Source organism: Rana temporaria, chromosome 1, assembly GCF_905171775.1.
Source record: "Rana temporaria chromosome 1, aRanTem1.1, whole genome shotgun sequence".
In the NCBI taxonomy this organism is placed as follows: Eukaryota; Metazoa; Chordata; class Amphibia; order Anura; family Ranidae; genus Rana; species Rana temporaria.
The window spans coordinates 61422506-61445476 of NC_053489.1; the positions used below are offsets into that span (position 1 = coordinate 61422506).

The 22971-nt window shown below is 43.5% G+C and overlaps 1 protein-coding gene across 2 annotated transcripts in view; it reads left to right on the forward strand.

Moving 5' to 3' along the window:
* EGFLAM (EGF like, fibronectin type III and laminin G domains) overlaps positions 1 to 22971 on the forward strand; it is a 273167-nt gene that overhangs the window by 225176 nt on the left and 25020 nt on the right. For both annotated transcript variants that reach the window (XM_040338563.1, XM_040338572.1), the window contains exons 16-17: positions 18791 to 18902; positions 22725 to 22841. In XM_040338563.1, the coding sequence (XP_040194497.1) occupies positions 18791 to 18902; positions 22725 to 22841 (229 nt within the window). The remainder of the gene's footprint in view (positions 1 to 18790; positions 18903 to 22724; positions 22842 to 22971) is intronic.

Genomic DNA, 22971 nt, shown 5'->3' on the forward strand with positions numbered 1-22971 from the left:
GATGCTTACTAATAGCTATGATATGAGTAAGCATCACATGATGTTAAACATGTCAGCCACCTTTTTCCTGTTTACTTCATTTTGACTGCATCGTTTTGGTTGTTTTTTGAATTTCATTTGTACAAGAAAGACATTGGGCTGGATTCAGGTAGCCCTGCGTAATGTTGTGCGGGCGTAACGTATCTCCGATACGTTACGCCTCCGTAAATTAGGGCGCAAGTTCCGTATTCAGAAAGAACTCCAGGCTATAGACCTATATCGCTGCTAAATGCAGATATTAAATTGTTTTCAAAAGTACTGGCAGAAAGAATAAAAATAGAGATGGGTAAACTGATCCACCCAGATCAAACGGGGTTCATCAAAGGGAGAGAGGGAAGGGACAACGGGGTCAGAGCCTTGCTGATCCTTCAAAAATTGAGGGAAAATGGGTCCCCAGGTCTATTCCTGTCGATTGATGCAGAAAAGGCATTCGACAGGGTAGACTGGGGATTCATGATACAAACCTTGGAAAGCATGGGCTTCGGCCAGAGGATGTTAGAATGGATCAGAGCCCTCTATTGGTCTCCAACGGCCAAGATAAACGTAAATGGCAGTCTATCTGAACCCTTTGAGATGAAGAATGGTACAAGGCAGGGTTGTCTCCTGTCCCCCCTCCTGTTTGTGTTGTCTCTCGAACCGCTACTGGCCAGGGTCCGCAAAAATCCAGACATCGAAGGAGTCAAAGTCGGAAAAGAAGAACATAAGCTATCTGCATTCGCGGACGAAAAAAGGTGGGTTAGCTTAGAGAATGCACTATCCAAGGTGAGACTAGACACAATAATATGGAACCCCCCTCAATATAGAAAATTAAGCACGAAAATACACGCGATAACAAAAAATGCACTTAGTATCTGGGACACAGTAAAAAAAAAATGGAGAGAAATTTCAACTCACCACTTATAGCACTAAAAAACAATGGCCCAAATTCAGGTAGAGCCGCGCAATATTTGCGTGGGCAAAAGGCAAAGATTTTGCTCTGCGCCCACGCAAATATTTGGATTTGCCCGCGATTCACGGAGCAGTAGCTCCGTTAATTGCGCCGGGCGCTATGCTAATTAGCCCTGCGTAAGGGCGCCTAATGTAAATGATCCCGCCGGGGGCGGGAATCATTTAAATTAGGCGCGCTCCCGCGCCGAGCGAACAGTGCATGCTCCGTCGGGAAACTTTCCCGACGTGCATTGCGGCAAATGACGTCGCAAGGACATCATTTGCTTCTAAGTGAACGTGAATGGCGTCCAGCACCATTCACGAATCACTTACGTAAACGACATGAAATTTAAATTTCACGAGCGGGAAGGGCGGCTATACTTTAGCATTGGCTGCCCCTACTATGAGAAGGGGCAGCCTTACGCTAAAGTCGCCGTACGGAAACTCCGTACCTTGCGTGCGCAGGGCCCGTGCAACTTTTGTGAATCGGTGGTAGTATGCAATTTGCATACTATACGCCGATCACAATGGCCGCGCCCCCTAGCGGCCAACGCAAGAATGCAGCCTGAGATATGAAGGCATAAGGAGGCTTATGCCTGTCATATCCTAGGCTGCAGTCCGCGTAGTGATGTTCCTAAATCAGGGGCATTCGCTACGCGGGAGCAAAACAGCTATTGCGCCGCGCAACCTATGGTTGCGCGGGCGCAATAGCTTCTTGAATCTGGGCCAATGAATATTTTGCACCAGGGAAAACACAAGTGGGAGGAAATTGGATAAAGAAAGAATCGGCACAATTAAGAGATATAATTAAGGATGGACACTTGGTAACATATACGGAATTAAAAAAGAAAGAAAGTTTGATGGAAATCAATAAATGGAGATATCAACAACTCAGTCGGTTTGTCCAGAAATTACCAACCCCTCTGAGATCAGGGGAACAGCTAACAGAAATGGAAAAATGATGTTCAACGGAAAGTGTCAAAGGTACCATATCAAAGGTATATAGAATGTTATTGGAGACAGACGAGAGGGAGATACCACCATTTATTGAAAAATGGGAAAGGGAATTTAAAACACAGCACGAGAGGACCCAACTAAAGAAAATGTTGAAACTGACACACTCCTCAGCAGTGGATAGCCGAACGGCGGAAATAAATTACAAATGCATTGCCAGATGGTATATAACCCCTAACAAACTAAGTAAATTTAAAGAAGGTCAATCAGAAAATTGCTGGAGGGGCTGCGAGACCCCAGGAACCATGGCACACCTATGGTGGGAGTGTCCCAAAGTAAAGACCTACTGGGAGAAGATCTTGGAGTTCATAGAAGAGATAACAAAAAATAAAATAAAAAAAGACCCATGGACGGTGTTATTTCACGGAGGCAAAGTAGGGTTAAGAAGATATAAAGAATCATTGGTTCCACATTTATTGAACGCAGCTAAGAGGCTAATCCCCAGAAAATGGCAAGAGACAGAATGCCCCACGACGTGGGAGTGGATCGATGCTGTCGAAGAGACATATACAATGGAAGATCTAAGGGAAGGGCTAGAGGGGAATAATATAAGTAAAAGTAAGAAATGGAAGGATTGGAGGGTCTTTAAGAGGTCATGGAGTTATGCGAAAAACCTGAGGGCTGACATAGGAGTTCCCGAGGAAATTCTATAATTCTATAAAGCGGCTATATCTGGTGAGGGGGGGGGGGGGGGGAATTAGGGGAGGGGGGAGGAAGTTAGGGGAAATTTAACAAGATAGTAGAATTTGTACTCTCGTATAAATTAAAAAAAAATATATATATATATATATAATAATAAAAAATAAAAAAAAAAAGGAAATAAAGAAATGAGTATAAAATAATTAAAAGTACACCTTTACTAATGATGTAAAACCAAATAGAGACGCTATGTGGGCCGGTAAAAATAAAAGCTGAGCGCTCTAAAGAAACTCTATGAGGTGGAACCTGAAGTAAAGGATAAAAAAAGAAAAAAAAAAAAAAAGAAAGAACTTGCGCCCTAAGTTACGGCGGCATAACGTATGTGCTCCATCGTAAGCCCGCCTAATTCAAATTTGGATGATGTGGGCGTGTTTTATTTAAATTTAGTGTGACCCCACGTATTTGACGTTTTTTACGAACGGCGCATGCACCGTTCGTAAAAGAATCCCAGTGCACAAATCGTCAATGCTTTAGACGTGAACGTAACTTACGTACAGCCCTATTCGCGAACGACTTACGCAAACGACGTAAAAATTTCAAAATTCGACGCGGGAACGACGTCCATACTTAACATTGCGTACGCCTCATAATAGCAGGAGCCACCTTACGCTGAAAAAGCCTAACGTAAACGACGTAAAAAATAACGCCGGGCGTACGTACATATGTGAATCGGCGTATTTACCTAATTAGCATATTCATCGCGTAAATCGACGGAAGCGCCACCTAGCGGCCAGCGTAAATATGCAGCCTAAGATACGACGGTGTAAGACACTTACGCCAGTCGGATCTTAGGGAAATCTATGCGTAACTGATTCTATGAATCAGGCGCATAGATACGACGCCTCAACTCAGAGATACAATGGCGTATCTGGAGATATCTCCTACCTGAATCCGGCCCACTGTTTTAAGAAGTGCGGCAGTCCAGGATCTTCTTCTATCCTCTCACAGACTAGTGATATACCTCTAAGCTGAGACCAGCAAACTGTAGTAGTGTACCTTTAATCTGAGAATGGCATTGGACTAAGCAGAATTCTTCTGAAGGCACTCCCCTTTATTAGCCACCTTACCAGTGGCAGAACTACCATGGTTGCAAAGGTCCCACTTATGACTGTGTCCTGGTGTTCCACCACCGTGGGGGAGTCCCAAGACGGCAGGAAGGGGACCCATTGCAGCACATGTGAATTCATAGACCGTCAAGTCTACCGGTGTTCTGTGGGTGTCCACACAAAATCACAGACATTCACATCACTCTGACTGTGTTCTCTACTGCCAGACGGGGTCACCATGCAGTGCCCACTCAGAACATACCAGGGACAGATCCCTCCCCTTGCCTCTTTCACCAGCAGTGATCAGGCAGCTCCCAAGGTGGAGCCTGCTGCGATGTTTGCAATAATGGGGCTCAACCTGGAGAGGGGATGTGGCTGGCCTCAGAGGTGATCATGCCTTGTGGAGCAAGTAGATGTGCTGTTGTGAGAGGCAATGCTGTATCCTGGCCTAGGCCGGAAAGAGTCCCAGCCGACTTGCGCTACACTGTTAGTGTAATACAAGCTGCTTCTAATTTTGAATGTCCTATTATCCTTGACCACAAACCTTCCTTTCTGCTGCACCATTGGCATGGCTATACCTTCTTAGTCCTCTCCATACTCCATAAAATGATCAGAGATCTGTGCTTTAAGCACTGTAGACAACACTTTTTTTTCACTTTGGATAGATTAAGGGAGGGTTATATATGCATTTCCACTAGGGATCTGCTAGCAATGAAATGGTTAATCATACACTTCCAAGGGCCCGGGGCTCGGAGGGAAGAGCCCAGGGATGGGGGCCAGGGGGGGACCTTCATAGTTTTCTAGTTACGCCTCTGCACCTTCCTGTATATTCCACAGCATAGACCGACTTCGAATCCTTGGGCCTTGGCTCTGAAACTGCTCCCCAGGCAACAGGCATGGGAGGCCAAGGATCTCTGGATTCATCCCATCCTCCCAGGTAGCACACCTGGGAGGCATTGGCTGGGTCCCAAGCTGAGACCTCTACTGACTCCCTTACATAAGCCACTGTAGGTAAATTTTGACTCTTGCTTAAGTCAATCCAAGTCTCTGTTGCAATCCCAGTCAATTAATTCTTGGAAATGGAACAACAACAATGCAGTATAATGACCCGAAAGCCACATTTTGACTATGCTTAGTAGAGAAATAAAAAAGTAGAATTAAGAAATGTAAGAAAAAAATATTGCGCTTGTTAACAGTGAAAAAGAAAAAAAGGGGAAAGCAGCGATCAAAAAGTGTTATACTACACTATCAAATATGCAAAAAAAAGGAAGAGATCACGCTAAATAAGTGATAAGTGAACAAAAAGTGACATAAAGTTCAATGAATAAAATGTCCCGCCACAGAGGCAAGTAAATAAATTCTCCCAGGTGATAAACTCAATCCACAAGGAAAAGTGCTGGACAGAAAGATCCTCCACCAACGATATAAAAGCCTCTTACCGAATAAAATTGATCTCTGGTTTAAGAGAGATCAAACTGCGCATAAGAGGCATGAATGGATATCCCATAGGCAGCAATGGACAGCAACAGCGGTGAAATCCTAGTGAGTAATCTTTACAGATGCATCTCTCGATGGGTCATCCAGGGATATAAGAAAGCAGAAAGACTCCACATAGCGTAATAACGTCTTGGTTTAATGTCGAAATCAATAAAATAACACTTACATGTCAATGTAGGCAAACGAATAAAATTTGAGCCGGCCCGCTCGATACACAGCCTGTATCAGGTAAACAGTACGCGGTGACGTCAGCACGCCGCCTCCCAACGTTTCGTCGCAATCGGACTTGGTCACGGGATACAGGCGGCGCTCTGAATCACCGCATAAATACAATAGACAACGGATGTAGCCTCGATGTGGTGAAGCATCTGAAGATCCATCGGACATCTTAACTCAGGGAAAGCCCAGCCAAAGTTAGAACAAAAGCAAGGTCGAAAAGGGGACTGCAATAGAATAACTAGCACATTTGCCAGCACTCAAAGGCAGATGGAGATGAATGACGCTGACTTGAAGCCGAACGCCACACCCACAGTACTATAAACTAAGATCTCAAGGATCAAAGATAGATCAAAGGTCATATTAATATAAAAAACCATGACATTAATCACAGAAAAATATAAATATAAAATGGAACCATTAATTTCTTGACAAAAATAAAATAAAATTATCTTGACAAAAATAAAAAATTAAAAAAATTACATCGGCAGTCATAATAGGGAAAATGGTCATATCTCATAGACAAACGGACCATTCATGGCAATCGGCTATCTACATATTAAACGTGCCCCACAAGGTACGCATCAAGAAGCCAAAGTATCCAATATACTATGAACAGTTAATCCATAATCATAAAGGTATTAATATCTGAAGTTTAATAAATGCCCCATAAGGACGGCACCATACTAGCCAGGCATCCATCATCACGAAAAACAGTAAGCCAATGCCAAGAAAAACACAAATAAAATTATATATAAAATAAATGAATAAAATTGAAAAAATTATTTCATTAAGTGACCCATACGGAACACCAACCGATAGCCAACGCTAAATTTAAATTCATGTTAAAAACAAATCATCCAATGTATAGAATGTCTTTGTTTCGGCGTCATCAATGGCGTGCATGTGCACGTGAGGACGTGCCGCGCTCATGGGTGAGGGGGAACGAAAAATCATGGGACTGCCCGAGGGGAAGGACGGACCGCGCTAGCCGATAGGAGGAGATGACTGTCGGCTGGCTCCATACCATACGTCACACGCCGATCACCGCGCTGCACAGCGGAGGACCCGTACGGTGCGGCGAGGGAGTGTAGCACCCGTGCTTGGTTCTCCACACGGGGGATTGTGATGTGCCGAGGCGGGGGGCTCAGGAGAACTGCCGGCGTGAAGCGGGGACAGACGAGCTAAGAGGAGGAGGCAAGTGGTACGGTGGTAGGACGGAACATGCGGAGTCCATTCACAAGAATCTACTGCTTCACTCATCACGGCAAACAGGCCACAGTAAGGTCAGCAGTAAGGAACCCCCTAAACAAAGGTCAGGAAGCACGGAGGTAAGGCAGGGAAAACCTGCACAGTTACCCTGCAAAAAGAACAGGTCTGTTTTGCATTATCCGCCTTCTGATTTGCTGCATCCCTTAAGGTATGAGAATTCACAATTATTGAAATACTGTAAACTGTAAGGAACGATACCGTGGGACAAGCTTATAGGATTAACAAAATGTACTGTAAAAGAAATGTTTGAGAAAAGGTTTGAATCTGACCTGAATTTGGGGTAGAGCGCCAGAAGGGAGGTGTTTAAAGAAAATAAACGGTAAATTATTACTGAAACCATTTAATCATTAGACGCAAAAGAAGCACAAGGCGCAAACACCCAAGGTATTTTTACAGCTCACTCATATTGGTTTCCGAGCCTTTTGATCTTTGGACTCAACATACCGATCTGTACTTACGCAATACACTTTATAGGGGTACAAAAGTTAAGGGCATGCTTTTTAAGTTAGCCCGTGGGGCTCGCCGAATTGAGAACCCAGGTCCCTGCAAATGTTTGTGACCCCCCTGATATCGGTCTGAAATTTCTCTGAAGGAAGTCTCAGTCACACATACACGAGAATATTAAAGACCTAACGGCGACATACTTTGGGCACAGGAGAAGGCTGAGCTGAAGAGAGAGGGGAAGAGGGGTTGGGAAGTAACTAATAAACAACAGGCAAGTTCTCTTGCGAAGTGGCGAATTCTTGGTGCAAGCGCCCCCTTAGTCCCTTTGCTATCCTCTTCCTTTTTCCTTTTCGCCTCCGGGCCCAGCAAGTAATATAGAACCGGGGGTACAGGAGTGAAAGGGGGAACGAAAGGGAAAACTGAAAACTGAAAACTAAAGTACACAGGAATAACACGGTGACACGCTCCCCTTTCACCTGTTAGTACAAAATCCCCCTTCCCTTCAAGAAGTGGTCAAGGATCACAAGAGGGAGATAATCTAAACGGTGCAAGTTTGCATGATAAGATGAAGTGGCATATGGGGGAATAATATCGGATTCCCCTTTCTCACCCATCACTGCACTGTACATGAGTATCCCCGTTCCAACGGAGCCTCTCTACAATTTCTAACTCTCCCAACAATTGGAAAAAGGAGGTCAAGCTGGGGAAGAGAATTAGAAGGAGAGAGAATAAAATGAGTAGAATGACGAGTAGATCAACAAAAGGGGGGCCCCCAACTACCCCAAGCAACACAACAGCAACAAGCTCAATAAGACCATTTGTGACCAGAGGGGAAAGCCCGCGTGCCCAGGGGGCCCAGGGAGCAATGAAGCAACAACAACAAGCGAATAAAATTAAAAAGACTGATAATAAGATACCCCAGAGTGATATCTCTAGAGAAACATCTATAGAGCTAAGAGAGGAAGGGCCCATGGGAAATGGACTGGAAAGCAGCAGGATTGAAGAACAAAACGTAAATACACAGTCCCCCTCAAAGAGAGAAATGGCAGAGATGCTGTTAAAATTGGAAAATGCAATAAAGGGGGAGATACAGAACTTACGGACAGACTTTGGTCAAATGCTTTCCAGAATAGAATCAGCAGAGGAACAAATTGAGAAACAAGAACAAGAATCCAACTCACTAAAAATTCAGATCGATCAGATCCAATTACAACAGAGACTTATTCTCTACAAATTAGAAGACCAGGAAAATAGAAATCGGAGACAAAACCTGAGGATCAAATCATTACCAGAGAAGAGGGGAGAAGATCTCAGGACAACTATGCAAACGATATTTAATCCTGTATTGAAAAGAACAGCTGACAACCCAATCATGATCGAAAGGGTACATCGAGTAGGAAACCTGAAAAGAGGGCCACCCGAGCGAACAAGAGATGTCATAATAAGATTCAGATTCTATGAAGAGAAGGAAGAAATATGGAAGAAGCTGAGGGGACAATCCCCGATAGTTTTCGAGGGGGTCGATCTCCGGATTTTCACTGATGTGGCCCCAGAAACCTTGGCGAGGAGATGGTTGTTAAAACCACTCTTAAAACAGATGGTCGACCTAAATATCAAGTACAATTGGGGGTTCCCCGCCTGTCTAATTGGGACAAGAGAGGGAAGATCTGCGACCTTGAGATTCCCCGAGGACTTAAGTGAATTCTGCAGGAAATTGGATATTCGGATTCCCGACCTGCCGGGATGGGGTTGAGGGGGAGGCGGGGGAGCCCCTTTTTTGAGGCCCCCCCGTCCCTCTCCTTCCCATACCCATCCGGCTCCGACTTAGGCTAAAGTCTGTCTCCTTAGGGTCCCCTTCGACGGAGCTCTTCTCTCTCTTTACCCTGAGAACTGAGGGAATACTCGGTGGACATAGAGGAAGACGAACGAAATTAGTCCCTTTTTTCAAAGGGACTCAATACATCTGGGGATTCCCTGCTCTCTTAGCTGAGATCTGAGAGAGGAGATTGGAGTGTTAGGAATGTGTCCCTTATCTAATTTTTTTTCTCTTCCCCCCCGGGCTTACTACCGGGATCCGAGAGGACCCGGGGTGGCTATGGGGAAGATGAAATTGAAGCTTTCCCCCCACCTCCCCTATCCAACGATAGTGGGGGGGGTGGAAAATCCTAAACCCTCACCCTGAGCAATCTGGACCAAGACATGGGAGTTGGTTCAGAGGTCTTTAATAGACCAAACGGGAGGGAGGGATGGGGGGAGGGGGGAGGGGGGAAGAGGGGGGAGGGATTGAGGGGGGGGGGAAAAGCCCTGTCTCACCTGGACAACTAGAAGAGAGCGTAACCCATAGAAAAGAAAATCGCAGACCCAGACCCGGGGAGAGAAAAGGGAGGAAGAGGAGGAAAAAAAAAAAAAGAGAACGAAGATGCCAGTAATTAAATGCCTCTCATACAACGTCAAGGGTCTAAACAGCCCATACAAGAGACATAATGTGCTAAAGGAACTGAAACATTATAGGGCAGATATTGCATTCCTTCAAGAGACCCATCTGACAATAGGGTCAAACGTAAGGATGTATTCGACAGACTTCCCCACTTGGTATTATGGAGACACCATCTCCAAGAGAGCCAGAGGGGTCGCAATAGGGGTAGCCAAGGGGACTAGGTTTGTGCCTACAGATAGACTAACTGACCCAGAAGGGAGATTCCTCTTTTTGAGAGGAAAATTGGAGGAAGAAGAGTATACCCTGGTAAACGTATATGCACCTAACATCTCCCCGTTGAAGTACATATTGGGAATCTTAGGAAAATTAAAAGACTTTAGCAGGGGAAAGATAATACTAGGAGGAGACCTAAACTTCTGCATGGATCCGAAAGTGGATAAGTCCCACAGTACACTAGAAACCCAGGACACACAATTAAGAAAGGCCAAAGCTAGCCTACATAGAAGTCAGCTCGTAGATGCATGGAGGATTTTTAATCCTACTCAGCGAGACTACACTTTTTTTTCCCAGGTACATGGTAGTTATTCTCGGATCGACCACATCTTTGTGGATCATAGAATGCTGGAGGGGGTGGTCGAGACGAGAATAGAGCCCATGACGATCTCTGATCACGCCCCCATTAGTATAACTATAAAAATCTCGGGAAATCAAAGGCCCTATCAAAGCTGGAGATTAAATGAGGAACTACTGATTGAGGAAAAAAGCTTAACAAGGGTTAAAAAAGAACTAGAAGAATATTTTAAGATAAATGAGACTGAGGAAATTTCAGTGGCAACCCTATGGGATGCCCACAAGGCAGTGATAAGAGGGGCTCTGATCTCGGAAGGAGCAAGGAGAAAAGAAGAAGCGATCAGTAAAAAAGTAAAATTAATAGATGAGATCTACAGCTTAGAACAAACACACAAAAAAGAAGGTAAGCAACGAGATGTATACTTAACTCTTGTCAATAAACGAAATACACTAAAAGAACTCATGGATCAGGAAATAAGAAAAGAATTCAACTCAATAGCAGGTGAAAGATACAAGTGGGGAAATAAAACAAGCAAACATTTGGCTCGGCTGGTGAAAAAAAAGAAATCAAGGAACTATATTGATAAAATCAAAAATGAAAAAGGAGAGGTTGTACATACAACAAAAGAAATTGCCGAAACATTTAGATTATATTATGAAAAATTATATTCAGTAGAACAAAAGACTTGGCAGACAGGAGAGAAAGAAAATAAGATCACAACCTTTTTAAAAGAAGCAAGACTCCCAAAAATTAGTCAATTTGATGCAGAGGGGATGGATAGGCCAATCACGGAAAATGAAATCAAGTTAGCATTAACAAACTCTGCCTCAGGTAAAAGCCCAGGCCCAGATGGCTTTACAGTAATGTATTACAAAAAATGTAAAGAGATACTACTACCAAGGCTATGTAGGTATTTTAATGGCCTGGGGAAGGGGCACAAATTAAGTAAAGAGGCCTTGGAAGCAATTATAACTGTTATCCCGAAAGAAGGCAAGGACTTGGAGGGCTGCTCGGGCTACCGGCCAATATCTTTGCTGAACACGGATATAAAATTGTTCGCAAGGATATTGGCCGGGAGAGTGAAGCAGGAAATGAATAAATTGGTACATCCAGATCAGACGGGTTTCATTCAGGGACGAGAGGGGAGAGACAATGGGGTAAGAACACTTTTGATAATCCGGAAAATGAGGTTGGCGGGGTCCCCAGGCCTACTCCTGTCAATAGACGCAGAGAAAGCGTTCGACAGGGTAGACTGGGGACTCATGCTTTCTACTTTAAAGGAAATGGGGTTTGGCAGGGGGATGATGAACTGGGTGGCCGCCCTTTATCAGTCTCCTTCGGCAAAAATAAAAATAAACGGTAGCTTCTCGCAAACATTCCAAATGAAAAACGGAACGCGGCAGGGATGTCCATTGTCACCACTGCTGTTTGTGTTGTCAATGGAACCCCTGCTAGCCAAGATCCGCAACAGTCAAAAAATAAAAGGGATCAAAATAGGAGAGGAGGAACATAAACTCGCAGCTTTTGCAGACGACGTCCTCTTCTATTTAACTGAACCCAAAACATCAATCCCAAACCTATTAAGCCTTTGCCATGAATATGGAGAAGTTTCAAATTTCAAATTGAATATCACCAAAACGGAGATTATGAGTATAAATGTTAGTAAGACAGAAGAAAAATCCCTGAAAAGGAATCATCGTTTCGCCTGGGTCAGCGAACTTAAATACCTTGGGATCTTGTTAGCAAAATCAATCAAAAAAACCTACGCGATAAATTTCATCCCATTGTTAAACGAAATTAAGAAAGAGACAAAAAGGGTGGAAAACAGAGCAATATCATGGATAGGACGAATCAATTATTGCAAAATGGTCATCATGCCAAAGGTCCTATATAAATTCCAGATGATCCCCATAGCCCTCCCGAGAACGCTACTCTCAGCCCTTAATAAATTAATTATGAATTTTATATGGAAGAATAAGAAACATAGGATATCTTCTCAAACATTAAGGCAACCAAAAAAAAAGGGTGGACTCGCCGTTCCGGATGTTAAGAGATACTACGATGCGGTGATATTAACAAGGGTGGTGGAGTGGGCCAGAGTCAATAAAGAAAAAAGGTGGGTAAGTTTAGAAAATGAAATATCACAGGCAAGGTTAGATAAGATAATTTGGAATCCCCCCAAATTTAGGACACTGGATATAAATCTACACAAGATAACAAAAAAGGCACTGAAAACATGGGATATAGTATATAAAAAAATTGAGAAAGAATACAACTCACCTCTCATAGCACTGAAAAACAATGATTTTTTTGCACCGGGTAAGACACAAGTAGGGGGGCATTGGATTAAAAAAGACACTGCACAACTAAGAGATATAATGAGTGAGGGTCACATTAGAACACTGCAGGAGTTAAAACTTAATAAAAATTTAATGGAAATCAATGAGTGGAGGTATCAGCAGCTAAACCATTTTATACAGGGTCTTCCCCACCCTTTGAGGTCGGGAGACCAGTTGTCAGATCTTGAGAAAATTTGTACCACAGAAAGATCCAAAGGTATTATTTCAAAACTATATAGGATCCTACTGAGGATGGGGGAGCCGGACATACCTCCATTCATTGAAAAATGGGAAAGGGAATTGGGCACACAGCGGGATAGGACCACAATAGAGAGATTGTTGGCTCTGACTCACTCCTCTGCGGTTGACAGCCGCACGGCGGAAATGTGTTATAAATGCATCGCCGGTTGGTATATGACACCGGATAAATTAAAACAATTTAAAGAGGGGCAGACAGGGGACTGTTGGAGGGGCTGTAGATCACCAGGAAATATGGCACACCTTTGGTGGGGATGCCCCAAGATAAAAGAGTATTGGGAAAATATATTGGGTTGCGTGGAAGAGATCACAAAGAAAAAGATAAAGATGGACCCATGGGTTGTTTTATTTCATGGGGGAGAAGAAGGCATTAAAAAGTACAGGGACTCACTGGTACCACACCTCCTGAATGCCGCTAAGAGATTAATTCCTAGAAGGTGGCAAGATCCAGACCCCCCTTTAATGTGGGAATGGATTGACGCGGTCGAAGAAACATACAGAATGGAAGAACTGAAAGAGGGGTTAGAGGGTAATAATATCTTATTAAGCACAAAATGGGAAAACTGGAGGATTTTCAAGAAAACATGGAGTTACGCAGAAAAGCTACGGGAAGAAATTTAAACGCTCCCTTAGAAGAAAATTAGAAAGACCCATAGGTCTGAAGAGAATGTCTAAGGTGAGACAGGGGGGGGGAGGGGTAGGGGTAAGGGGGGGTAAAAATGTGAAATGGTCAATTTTTGGTATAAAAAAAGAAAGAAAAAAGGAAAAAAAGAAAAATAAATATAAAAAAATAAATAAATAAATAAATAAATAAATAAAGAGGTATAAAGAAAAGCGACACTGATGATGCTAAACCTGATAATGCTAATAGAGATGCAATGGGCTGGTACGCAGAACATGAGCATAAAACACGCACTCTATGAGGTAGAGTCTGAAGTGAAAAAAAAAAAAAAAAAAAAAAAGAATGTCTTTGTTTCTGTAACTTAAACTTTCTATGAGGGCTTAGCCAAGCAACTCAGGTGTACAGTCATGCGACTCCAGAGAATGGTAATTGGGAAACAAAACGACCCGCCCATGGCAGTAATTTACCCTCTAGACACCACATCGAGCTTACATTCCGCCAATATCCATAACTCTCAAATTGGCTGGAAAATGCCGTTAAATTGGCTAGAAAACACGGCAATGCTGGCAATAATCATACGAATAGCCACATAACGATGAACTAATGGCATTCAAAAATAATTAAAACATTATCATAAGGAATAAACAAGGAATTAAAAATATTATTAAATACAAAATTAGTTGCATAGGGTACATGGATGTATAATATTAAACCCAACCTAAATCATGAACTAGGCATTTGCAATAAAACAATTGACATCCACCTCTATATTTAGGCCGAAGGGAGTATAACATTTAAGTTTGTAAACCCAGGACATTTCCAACTTAGAGATAGATCTTACAAGGTGGCTACCTCTCCAATGGGGACTGTACTTATCTATCCCAAGAAAGATAGTGTTTTTAGGGTTTCTGTTATGCGCCGTTAAATAGTGCTTCGAGACAGAATGTTTAGTATAGCCCAAACGTATATTGTTGATATGCTCGTTTAACCAAACCTGCAGGGGGCGCTTGGTCCTACCCACATACTGAAGCCCGCATGGGCATTGGAGCATATATACTACCCCAGTAGTAGAGCACGTAATAAACGGTTTTATAGCATAACTTTTAGATGTACATGTAGAGTTAAAGGTAGTGGTTCTCCTAGAATTACACCCATTGAGGGAACAGACCTGACACTTGCCACATTTATAGTAGCCCGTGAGGCCCGAGAAAAACCTTGAATCCATACTGGGTGGATTCAAGATATTTGGAGCCAATTTGTCTTTCAATGAGGGTGCCCCTCTAAACACCACCTGTGGCCTGTCAGGTAATAAACCTCCCAGGATTTTATCGTTTTTAAGAATATGCCAGTGTTTCACAACCAGATTTTTCACATTCGCATATTGGCAAGAATAGTTGGTAATAAAGGGATTGCGAAAACCATTATTATTATACCTATCTGTTCTGACAGTTAGAAGATCACATCTATTCACTTCCTGCACCGCTGCCATAGTATCACACAAAAAGGCACTAGAATAGCCTTTTTCCAAAAACCGCTGAGTGAGAACACCTGATTGTTCCACAAAAGTAGCATCCTCAGTGCAGTTGCGTTTTAATCTGAGATACTGGCTTTTAGGAACAGATTTTAGCCATGATGTATGATGACAGCTATTCTTAGGAATAAAAGCATTCCTGTCCGTGGCCTTAAAAAATGTTGCAGTAACAAAGGCACCATCAGTGACAGAAATGGTCAGGTCCAGAAAGTTAACTCTCTCCTGGCTTACCTCTCGACTCAAATGGATACCTCGACTATTAATATTCAAGGCATCCAAAAAGTGTATCAAGTCGATCTCGGCACCATCCCATAGGAGGAGGATGTCGTCTATGTACCTGGCCCACAGAAGAATCTGGGGCCTAGTATGGACACAGACGACATCCTCCTCCCACTTGGCCATAAAGAGGTTCGCCAAGCTGGGGGCATATTTGGCCCCCATGGCGACACCCCTATCTTGTCTATAAAACTGGCCATTGAACCAGAAATAGTTATGGGGGGCCGCATATTCAAGCAACTCCATAATATACCCAACCTGTCTGTTAGGCAAACCTGAATCTCTTTTTAAAAAATGTGAAACTGCCTCCAAGCCCAATTGGTGCGGGATTACAGTATATAATGAGGTGACGTCTGCCGTCACCATCCAAAGATTCGCAGTCGGAGTGAGATCCTTGAGCAGATTGATAATATGCCTCGTATCTTTGACATAAGATGGCATTTTACGTACCAAAGGTTGTAGGTAGAAATCTATATACTTGCCCACCCGGAAGGTGATGGAATCTATACCGCTGACTATAGGCCGTCCCGGGGGGGCAAGAAAGGTTCTTGTGAACCTTTGGCAGGTAATAAATGATAGGGGTCCGAGGAGACTCTGGGACCAAAAAAGCCTTTTCCTTTTTGTTCAGTATATGTAACACAGAGCCCTTATCGACCAACTTAACCAATCTCTTTTTATATTTATTGCCTGGATCAAAAATAAGAGGGGTATAAGTATCAGTGTCCGCTAATATGCGGTACATCTCTTTCATATAGTCCTCTTTATTGAGGACCACAATCCCCCCACCTTTGTCCGCCGGACGGACAATGACATTTTTATTAGCACAGAGGGACTCAATTCCCGATTCTAAAATTTGTTTATTCCTTACATTCTTAACTTGGAGAGCTTCCAAGTCTTTTAAAACAAGATCTCTGAAAACCTTCAGAGAAGGTGCCAAATGGCCTGGTGGATTGTAGGTGGAAGCGTTGGATAAACCAGAATGGACATAGTTATGAGTGAGGGTTCTTGAGGGGTTAAAAGGGTTGGAAGCAATATAACGCTGAACGTTCAGCTTCCGGACATATTTATGTATGTCCATGTACGTAGCGAATTTATTCAAATTCTTGGGGGGGGGCATACTTTAGTCCTTTATCCAACACAGCAATTTCTGGGCCAGTTAGGGAATGGGCACTAAGATTGAAAATGCCCTTACCTACTACATTCTCTGTCTTTTGGGACTGTACTCGCCACCCCCCTCTAGTCCCTCTTTTAGTTCTCCCAGTCTTTTTAGGCCTTGTCCTGCACGGGGAAAAACCCATTGACCTTGCCCTTGACCATCCACTTGTAAATCCTCAAATGAGTACAATCCCCCACTTGCACCCATGTCACCATAGGTCGCCAATGGGTTCTGATAGGTCCCAACATCCATTTCCACAATATTACCCAAGGGCAAGAAACTGTTTTGAGTCAGCACATTATATCCTGTTTCATAATCCCCTGTGTAATGAACCACATCATTCTCTTTATAAGTTGGAGGTGGATTATAGTTAGGTACTCTGTTATGAGTGTTTCCCAGATATTCCTGGTAATGATTGCCCAACTGATTGGCAACCATATGGTTAGCAGGTGTAGCTGGTCTATACTGTCCACCTCTCCCTCGAACAATGGAGCCTCCCTGGCGTGGGTATAATCCGCCCCGAGGGAGGAAACCGGGAGGGGGAAAAGGTATACCTCTCTGTCCTCCTCCATTCCCTCCCACATTAGTATAAGGCACAAAAGGTCGTTTACCCTTCTTAGAGGGCCCACCTGGGGTACCTCCATTTTTGGATCTGACCTGAGGGCCACTTCCAGTAGAGGGGTATCCTAAGGTACTAGCTCCGCTGGCTTGACCCGTATGAGGAGGGATGGTGTCCATGGAGGGATTGGACACACCCTGTTCTTCTGCCAAAAGTTTCTTTTGCCAGTCAAAGACAAGGACTGAATGATAGTCTGCAATATCCCTGTTATATTTCTTTTTCTTTTTCTTTTTTTGTTCTTTTTCCTCTTTTTCTAGCACTTTAAGCAGATTTTTAGATTTATCTAGATACTCCTCAGATGACATAAAGGGAACCAATTTTTCTTTAATTAATTTGATTTCGTCATCCAATCTCTTGAGTTTGCTGGTTTTCCGCTCACCCAAGAACTTTGGAAGATTTAAACCAGCATCATTAAAATATTTAAACCAACCAGTGAGGTCTGTTTCTCCCTTTTGGGGGGCAATCTCCCACCGGAGACTCCTGGGAACTATTTGTTGTTCCAGATAAGTATCTAAAAACACAATGTCCCATTGGGTGTGTATTTCCGAAACAGTGAGATTCTTCAACCTCATAAAAAGTCCCCCCAGATCTGCATCTCCCTCTTTAAAAGCTTCGAAAACACCCTCTGTATTGACAACACGGTTTGCTCTGAATTCAAATATATCCATCAGTGCGATAATACCCAAATCAATAAGTGAAAAAAACAGCTGCAATAATAAGTATAAGGATCAATATGTAAGAAAAAAATATTGCGCTTGTTAACAGTGAAAAAGAAAAAAAGGGGAAAGCAGCGATCAAAAAGTGTTATACTACACTATCAAATATGCAAAAAAAAGGAAGAGATTTCTTAGAATTAAGAAATGTATGTAAATACATCTCAAGTATTAAAAGTAAATTAGAGAAGTTTAAAAAAATTATCAATAATAGTCATCTCCTTAGATGTCTCATATGCTTGCCTATATAATCGCCATGCACACTAGCATTAAAAAAAACGCCATCTTTTTTTTTTGCCAGAAAACAATCTCAAAAAGAAGATTTTTTGTCTGCCTTTAAATGCTGAGCTTAAAAAATGCCTCTAGGCTGCCTAATGTGCTCAGACACATAGGATAACATTGGTTGCATCTTCAGGCAAAACTCTAAACTCCTCTAGGAGCAGCATTTTTTATTTATTTTTTAAGCCGGTGTGCATGGAGTCTAATGCCATGTACACACGATCGGACATTCCGACAACAAAACTATGGATTTTTTTCTGACAGATGTTGGCTCAAACTTGTCTTGCATACACACGGTCACACAAATGTTGCTCGGAAATTCTGAACGCAGTGATGTACAACGAACCGAGAAAAATGAAGTTCAATGATTCCGAGCATGCGTAGGATTTGTGTTGCTCGGAATTGGATACACACGGTCAGAATTGCCAACAAGAAATTTTGTTATCTGAAAAATTGAGAACCAGCTCTCAATCATTTGTTGTCGGAAATTCCGACAGCAAATGTCCGATGGAGCTTACACACGGTTGGAATATCGGACCAAAAGCTCACATCGGAAATTCCGATCGTGTGTACTCAGCATTATTGTGCTTTTATATGGTTGTCTGTGAAGCTGCTTGGGTGACTGATTGAGACTGTCCTATCCATTGAAACTGTGCTGTTAGCGTAGAACAACAGTCCTTTATTAGATTTGTATTATATATGGGGGCTTCCAGATTGGTTATCATTGACTTGTGCATTTCTGGCTCAAAAAAAGAACAATCCTGCCAATATATAAAATATATGGTCATTTCTTAGTACTTGTAAATTAGTTTTTGACATATTTTTTTCAATTCAGGAGCGAGAAGCCGGTAATCCTGGGCCAGTGGCATGAACTGCGAGTCTCTCGAACAGCTAAGAATGGCTTGTTACAAGTGGACAACCAGAAGCAAGCAGAGGGGATGTCTGAGGTTTGTACCAACAGTCTCATCACAGAGAATGTGATATAATATGCAAATTAATAATAAAGATTGCTGGGGTGTAATTTAAAGTGGATGTAAACCCTCACCATAGGCGTGCGCACAGGGTGTGCTGGGTGTGCCTGGGCACACCCTAATAACCCCATGTGAATTAGGATTATCCAGGGGCGGCACAAGGTGGGTGGTTGGGGGATGCCAGTGGCCGGTGCAAATGCCCCCATTATATTAAAGGCTAGTTTCAACTTTAGGAACACATTACACTCGTATTTAGGGTGTATGCTCCCAATCACCAGAGCTTCCTTCCTGTGACAGCAGGTGGCGCTCATGTGTGTTTGAGCTTTTTGGTGCACACCCTAATGCAATAGGCTGTGCACACCTATGACCCTCACATATACCCAATGAAGTGACTGGCCTCAGATGATACACAGAGATGATACAAATCCTCCTACACAAGTTTACCTGCTTATCTACAGCCAACATCCATTCACAATGCAAAATTTACACAGGTAGCTAGATTCAGGTAGATGTGTGCATCTTTGAGGCGGCGTAGCGTATCGTATTTACGATACGCCGCCGTAAGTCAGAGAGGCGAGTGCTGTATTCACAAAGCACTTGCCTCCTAAGTTACGGCGGCGTAGCGTGAATGGGCCGGCGTAAGCGCGCCTAATTCAAATGAGGATGAGGGGGCGTGTTTTATGTAAATTACTTGTGACCCGACGTGATTGATGTTTTTTACGAACGGCGCATGCGCCGTCCGTGGACATATCCCAGTGTGCATTGCTCCAAAGTACGCCGCAAGGACGTATTGGTTTCGACGCGGGAACGACGGCCATACTTAACATTGACTAGGCCAGCTATTTGTTAGACTAACTTTACACCGGAAAAAGCTGTACGTAAACGACGTAAAAAATGCGCCGGGCGCACGTACGTTTCTGAATCGGCATTTACATATTCTACGCCGAACTCAACGGAAGCACCACCTAGCGGCCAGCGTAAATATGCACCCTAAGATATGACGACGTAGGAGACTTACGCCGCTCGTATCTTAGCCTAATTTAAGGTTTCCAGAATACGCTTAAATTTAGGACGGCGTAGATTCAGAGTTACGACGGCGTATCTACTGATACGCCGGCGTAAAGCTATCTGAATCTAGCTATTGATCTCTCGGATCTGAAAAGCAATTAAAGTGTATCTAATGCCAAAACTTTTTTTATTTTTGGGTCGAAGTATTGAGGGATTAACATCTTTCTAAGGTTTTTTTTTTTTTTAGCCGTCCGTGTCTCTGCTCAGGAGATTCATCCTTATTGTCCTGGTGACTATTATCACTAGAACAGAAATTAAAGACATTTTGAACTGTCACCTGAACATATCCAATGGGGACATGTTTTGGTGGAAATTGTTTGTCACTTTGAAGAAATACCCACTCAACTCCTGATGTGTCTTCGTGACAGGAAATAAAGGGAAATCTTCCCAATGGGACACATGAAACAAAAATGACAGAGTTGTCATTTTTCCTATACTTTTAAGTGGTTGTAAACCCTTACAGACCACTTTATGCTACAGGTAAGCCTATAATAAGGCTTAGCTGTAGTTACCCAGGATAGCTCCTAAACCTGTACGGTTTAGGACAGGGATATGCAATTAGCGGATCTCCAGCTGTTGCAAAACTACAAGTCCCATCATGCCTCTGACTCTGGGTGTCCTGCTTGTGGCTGTCAGAGTCTTGCTATGCCTCATGGGAATTGTAGTTCTGCAACAGCTGGAGGTCCGCTAATTGCATATCCCCGGTTTAGGAGATATCCCCTGCACATGCCAATGTCATTGGCACATGCACACTGGGGCAAACTGAAGCAATGGCACGTATGTGCCGTTGCTTTAGTGACCGTGTCATTACAGGCGGCTCCAGTGCACATGCGCGGAAGTGACATCATTGCGGCTCCTGCCAATCACAGCACCCGAGCCACAATACCCGGTAGTAACCGCTGGGAGAGGGGTAGCTGCCACAGGGGGGACAAGGACCAATGCGGGGGCTTTGATGTAAGGTAAGAAATTCATTATGCCTTTGTCATGCAGGTTTTTTTTTTCAACCACTTTAAATGCATTGCAATGGCAAGAAGGCAATACTGTAAAAGCCTCTGTGACACAGTGGTTAGCACTGTAGCCTTGCAGTGATGGGATCCAGATCCAGCACCCAGCAGACATACAACAGCATGTGCATGTAGATTCTGAATGTGCGGTCTATGTGTTTGGATATATATATTCATGTAAGATGGAGACTATTAAAGGCATAGACTTATATGAAAGACTATTAAATATTATTATTTATTAAAATGTATTTAGTTAAAAACATTTTTTTTACACTGTTACTTTATTGCTATCACAAGGGATAGACAATAACTGTCCCCACTACATGTTTCCTTGTGTGTAGCTCGACATGCAGCTTAACCCTTCTATTTTGCAATAAGCTCTGCTGATCCCCGCTGAGATCAGGCGGATGACAGGTCCGTCTCCGCACACTGTGCTGAGACAGAACCAATCCCACTCTCCTCTATGGTGAGATCGGATGAAAACAGACCACCTGTCCGTTTTTGGATTTGACAGACAGGATCAGATAGCAGTGGATGTCAGCAGATCAGTGGCGGTGGGTCCATAAAGGGCGCACGGGCGTCACCCCCCTCTCTCTTGCCACCTCTCTCTCACCAATAGGTAGATTCATGCATTGCATGAATCTATCTATGGTCGCTGCTGCCATTCCCTATTCATGTGCCCGGCCCCTTTTGGGGCGCTGGGCACCTGAATTACAGTGGCGGGGTATTTTTCAGAAGTACCTGATTAGAACCGTAGACTCTAACAGACGTCCAAAAAGGTGAACAGCGGGCGTCATGCTGTGCGTTCGCTGTTCACTCAGTGTTGTGTTAGGAAAGTGATTTGCTTTCCTAACACTGAACCGCCTCTCAGCCAATCAGGTGCTCGGGTCTGTTATCTGTCACCTGATTGACTGAAACGACAGGAGCTGTGACTGAATGTCGCCTATCAGACGTCCAATCATAGCAGAGGATGTCAGAAGACATCGAGGAGCGTGGAGGACCGTGACCTGCTGCCTCACCAATACAGATAAGTACCGGGAGGACGGGGATGCACACTGGCAGCATTTGATGGGCACATTAGCGGCAATTGAGGGGCACACTGGCAGCGATTGGTGGGCACAGTAGCGGCAATTGATGGGCACAGTAGCGGAAGTTGATGGGCAAACTGGCAGCAGTTGATGGGCACAGTAGCAGCAGTTGATGGGCACACTGGCAGTAATTGATGGGCATAGTGTCAGAAATTGATGGGCACAGTGTCAGCAATTGATGGGTACAGTAGCTGAGTTTGATGGCACAGTGGTGGCAATTTATGGGTACAGTGGCTGATTTGATGGCACAGTGGAGGAAATTGATGCCACGGTGGCTGTGTTTGATGGGCATAGAGGCTGCGTTTCATGGAACAGTGGCGGCAATTGATGGGCACATAAGCTGCGTTTGACGGGCACAGTGGCTGCAATTGAGGTTTTTTTTTTTCAGTTTGTTTGCGCCCCCCAAATTTTTTTTACACCAGCCACCACTGCAGCACACATGTGTCCGCTGACATCCGCCACTCCATAGTGGTGAATAGAGGGCCCGATCAGGTCCATATGAGAAACTGACAGGCGTACCTAATCGGACAGCCCATGTGAAAGGGGCCTAATAAACAAAATAAATAACCTTTAATACCTATCTGGAAACCTACAGTAAAATGATGTAAGCTGTTAATAAATATTTCTGTATCTTTCAGGGGGGATTTACTCAAATAAAATGTAATCCCGACATTTACATTGGTGGAGTTCCAGATTATGACATGGTGAAGAAGAACTCTGGAATCCTGCGACCATTCAGTGGCAGCATTCAGAAAGTGAGTGCACAGGGGACACTATGGGCTGTTGACGGATACATCATTGCACAGATCATATTTTATTTGTTTTTGTTTTTTTACTATATATTATGTGTATCCAGGTAAAAGAGAATATTTTGAGTTTATTGAT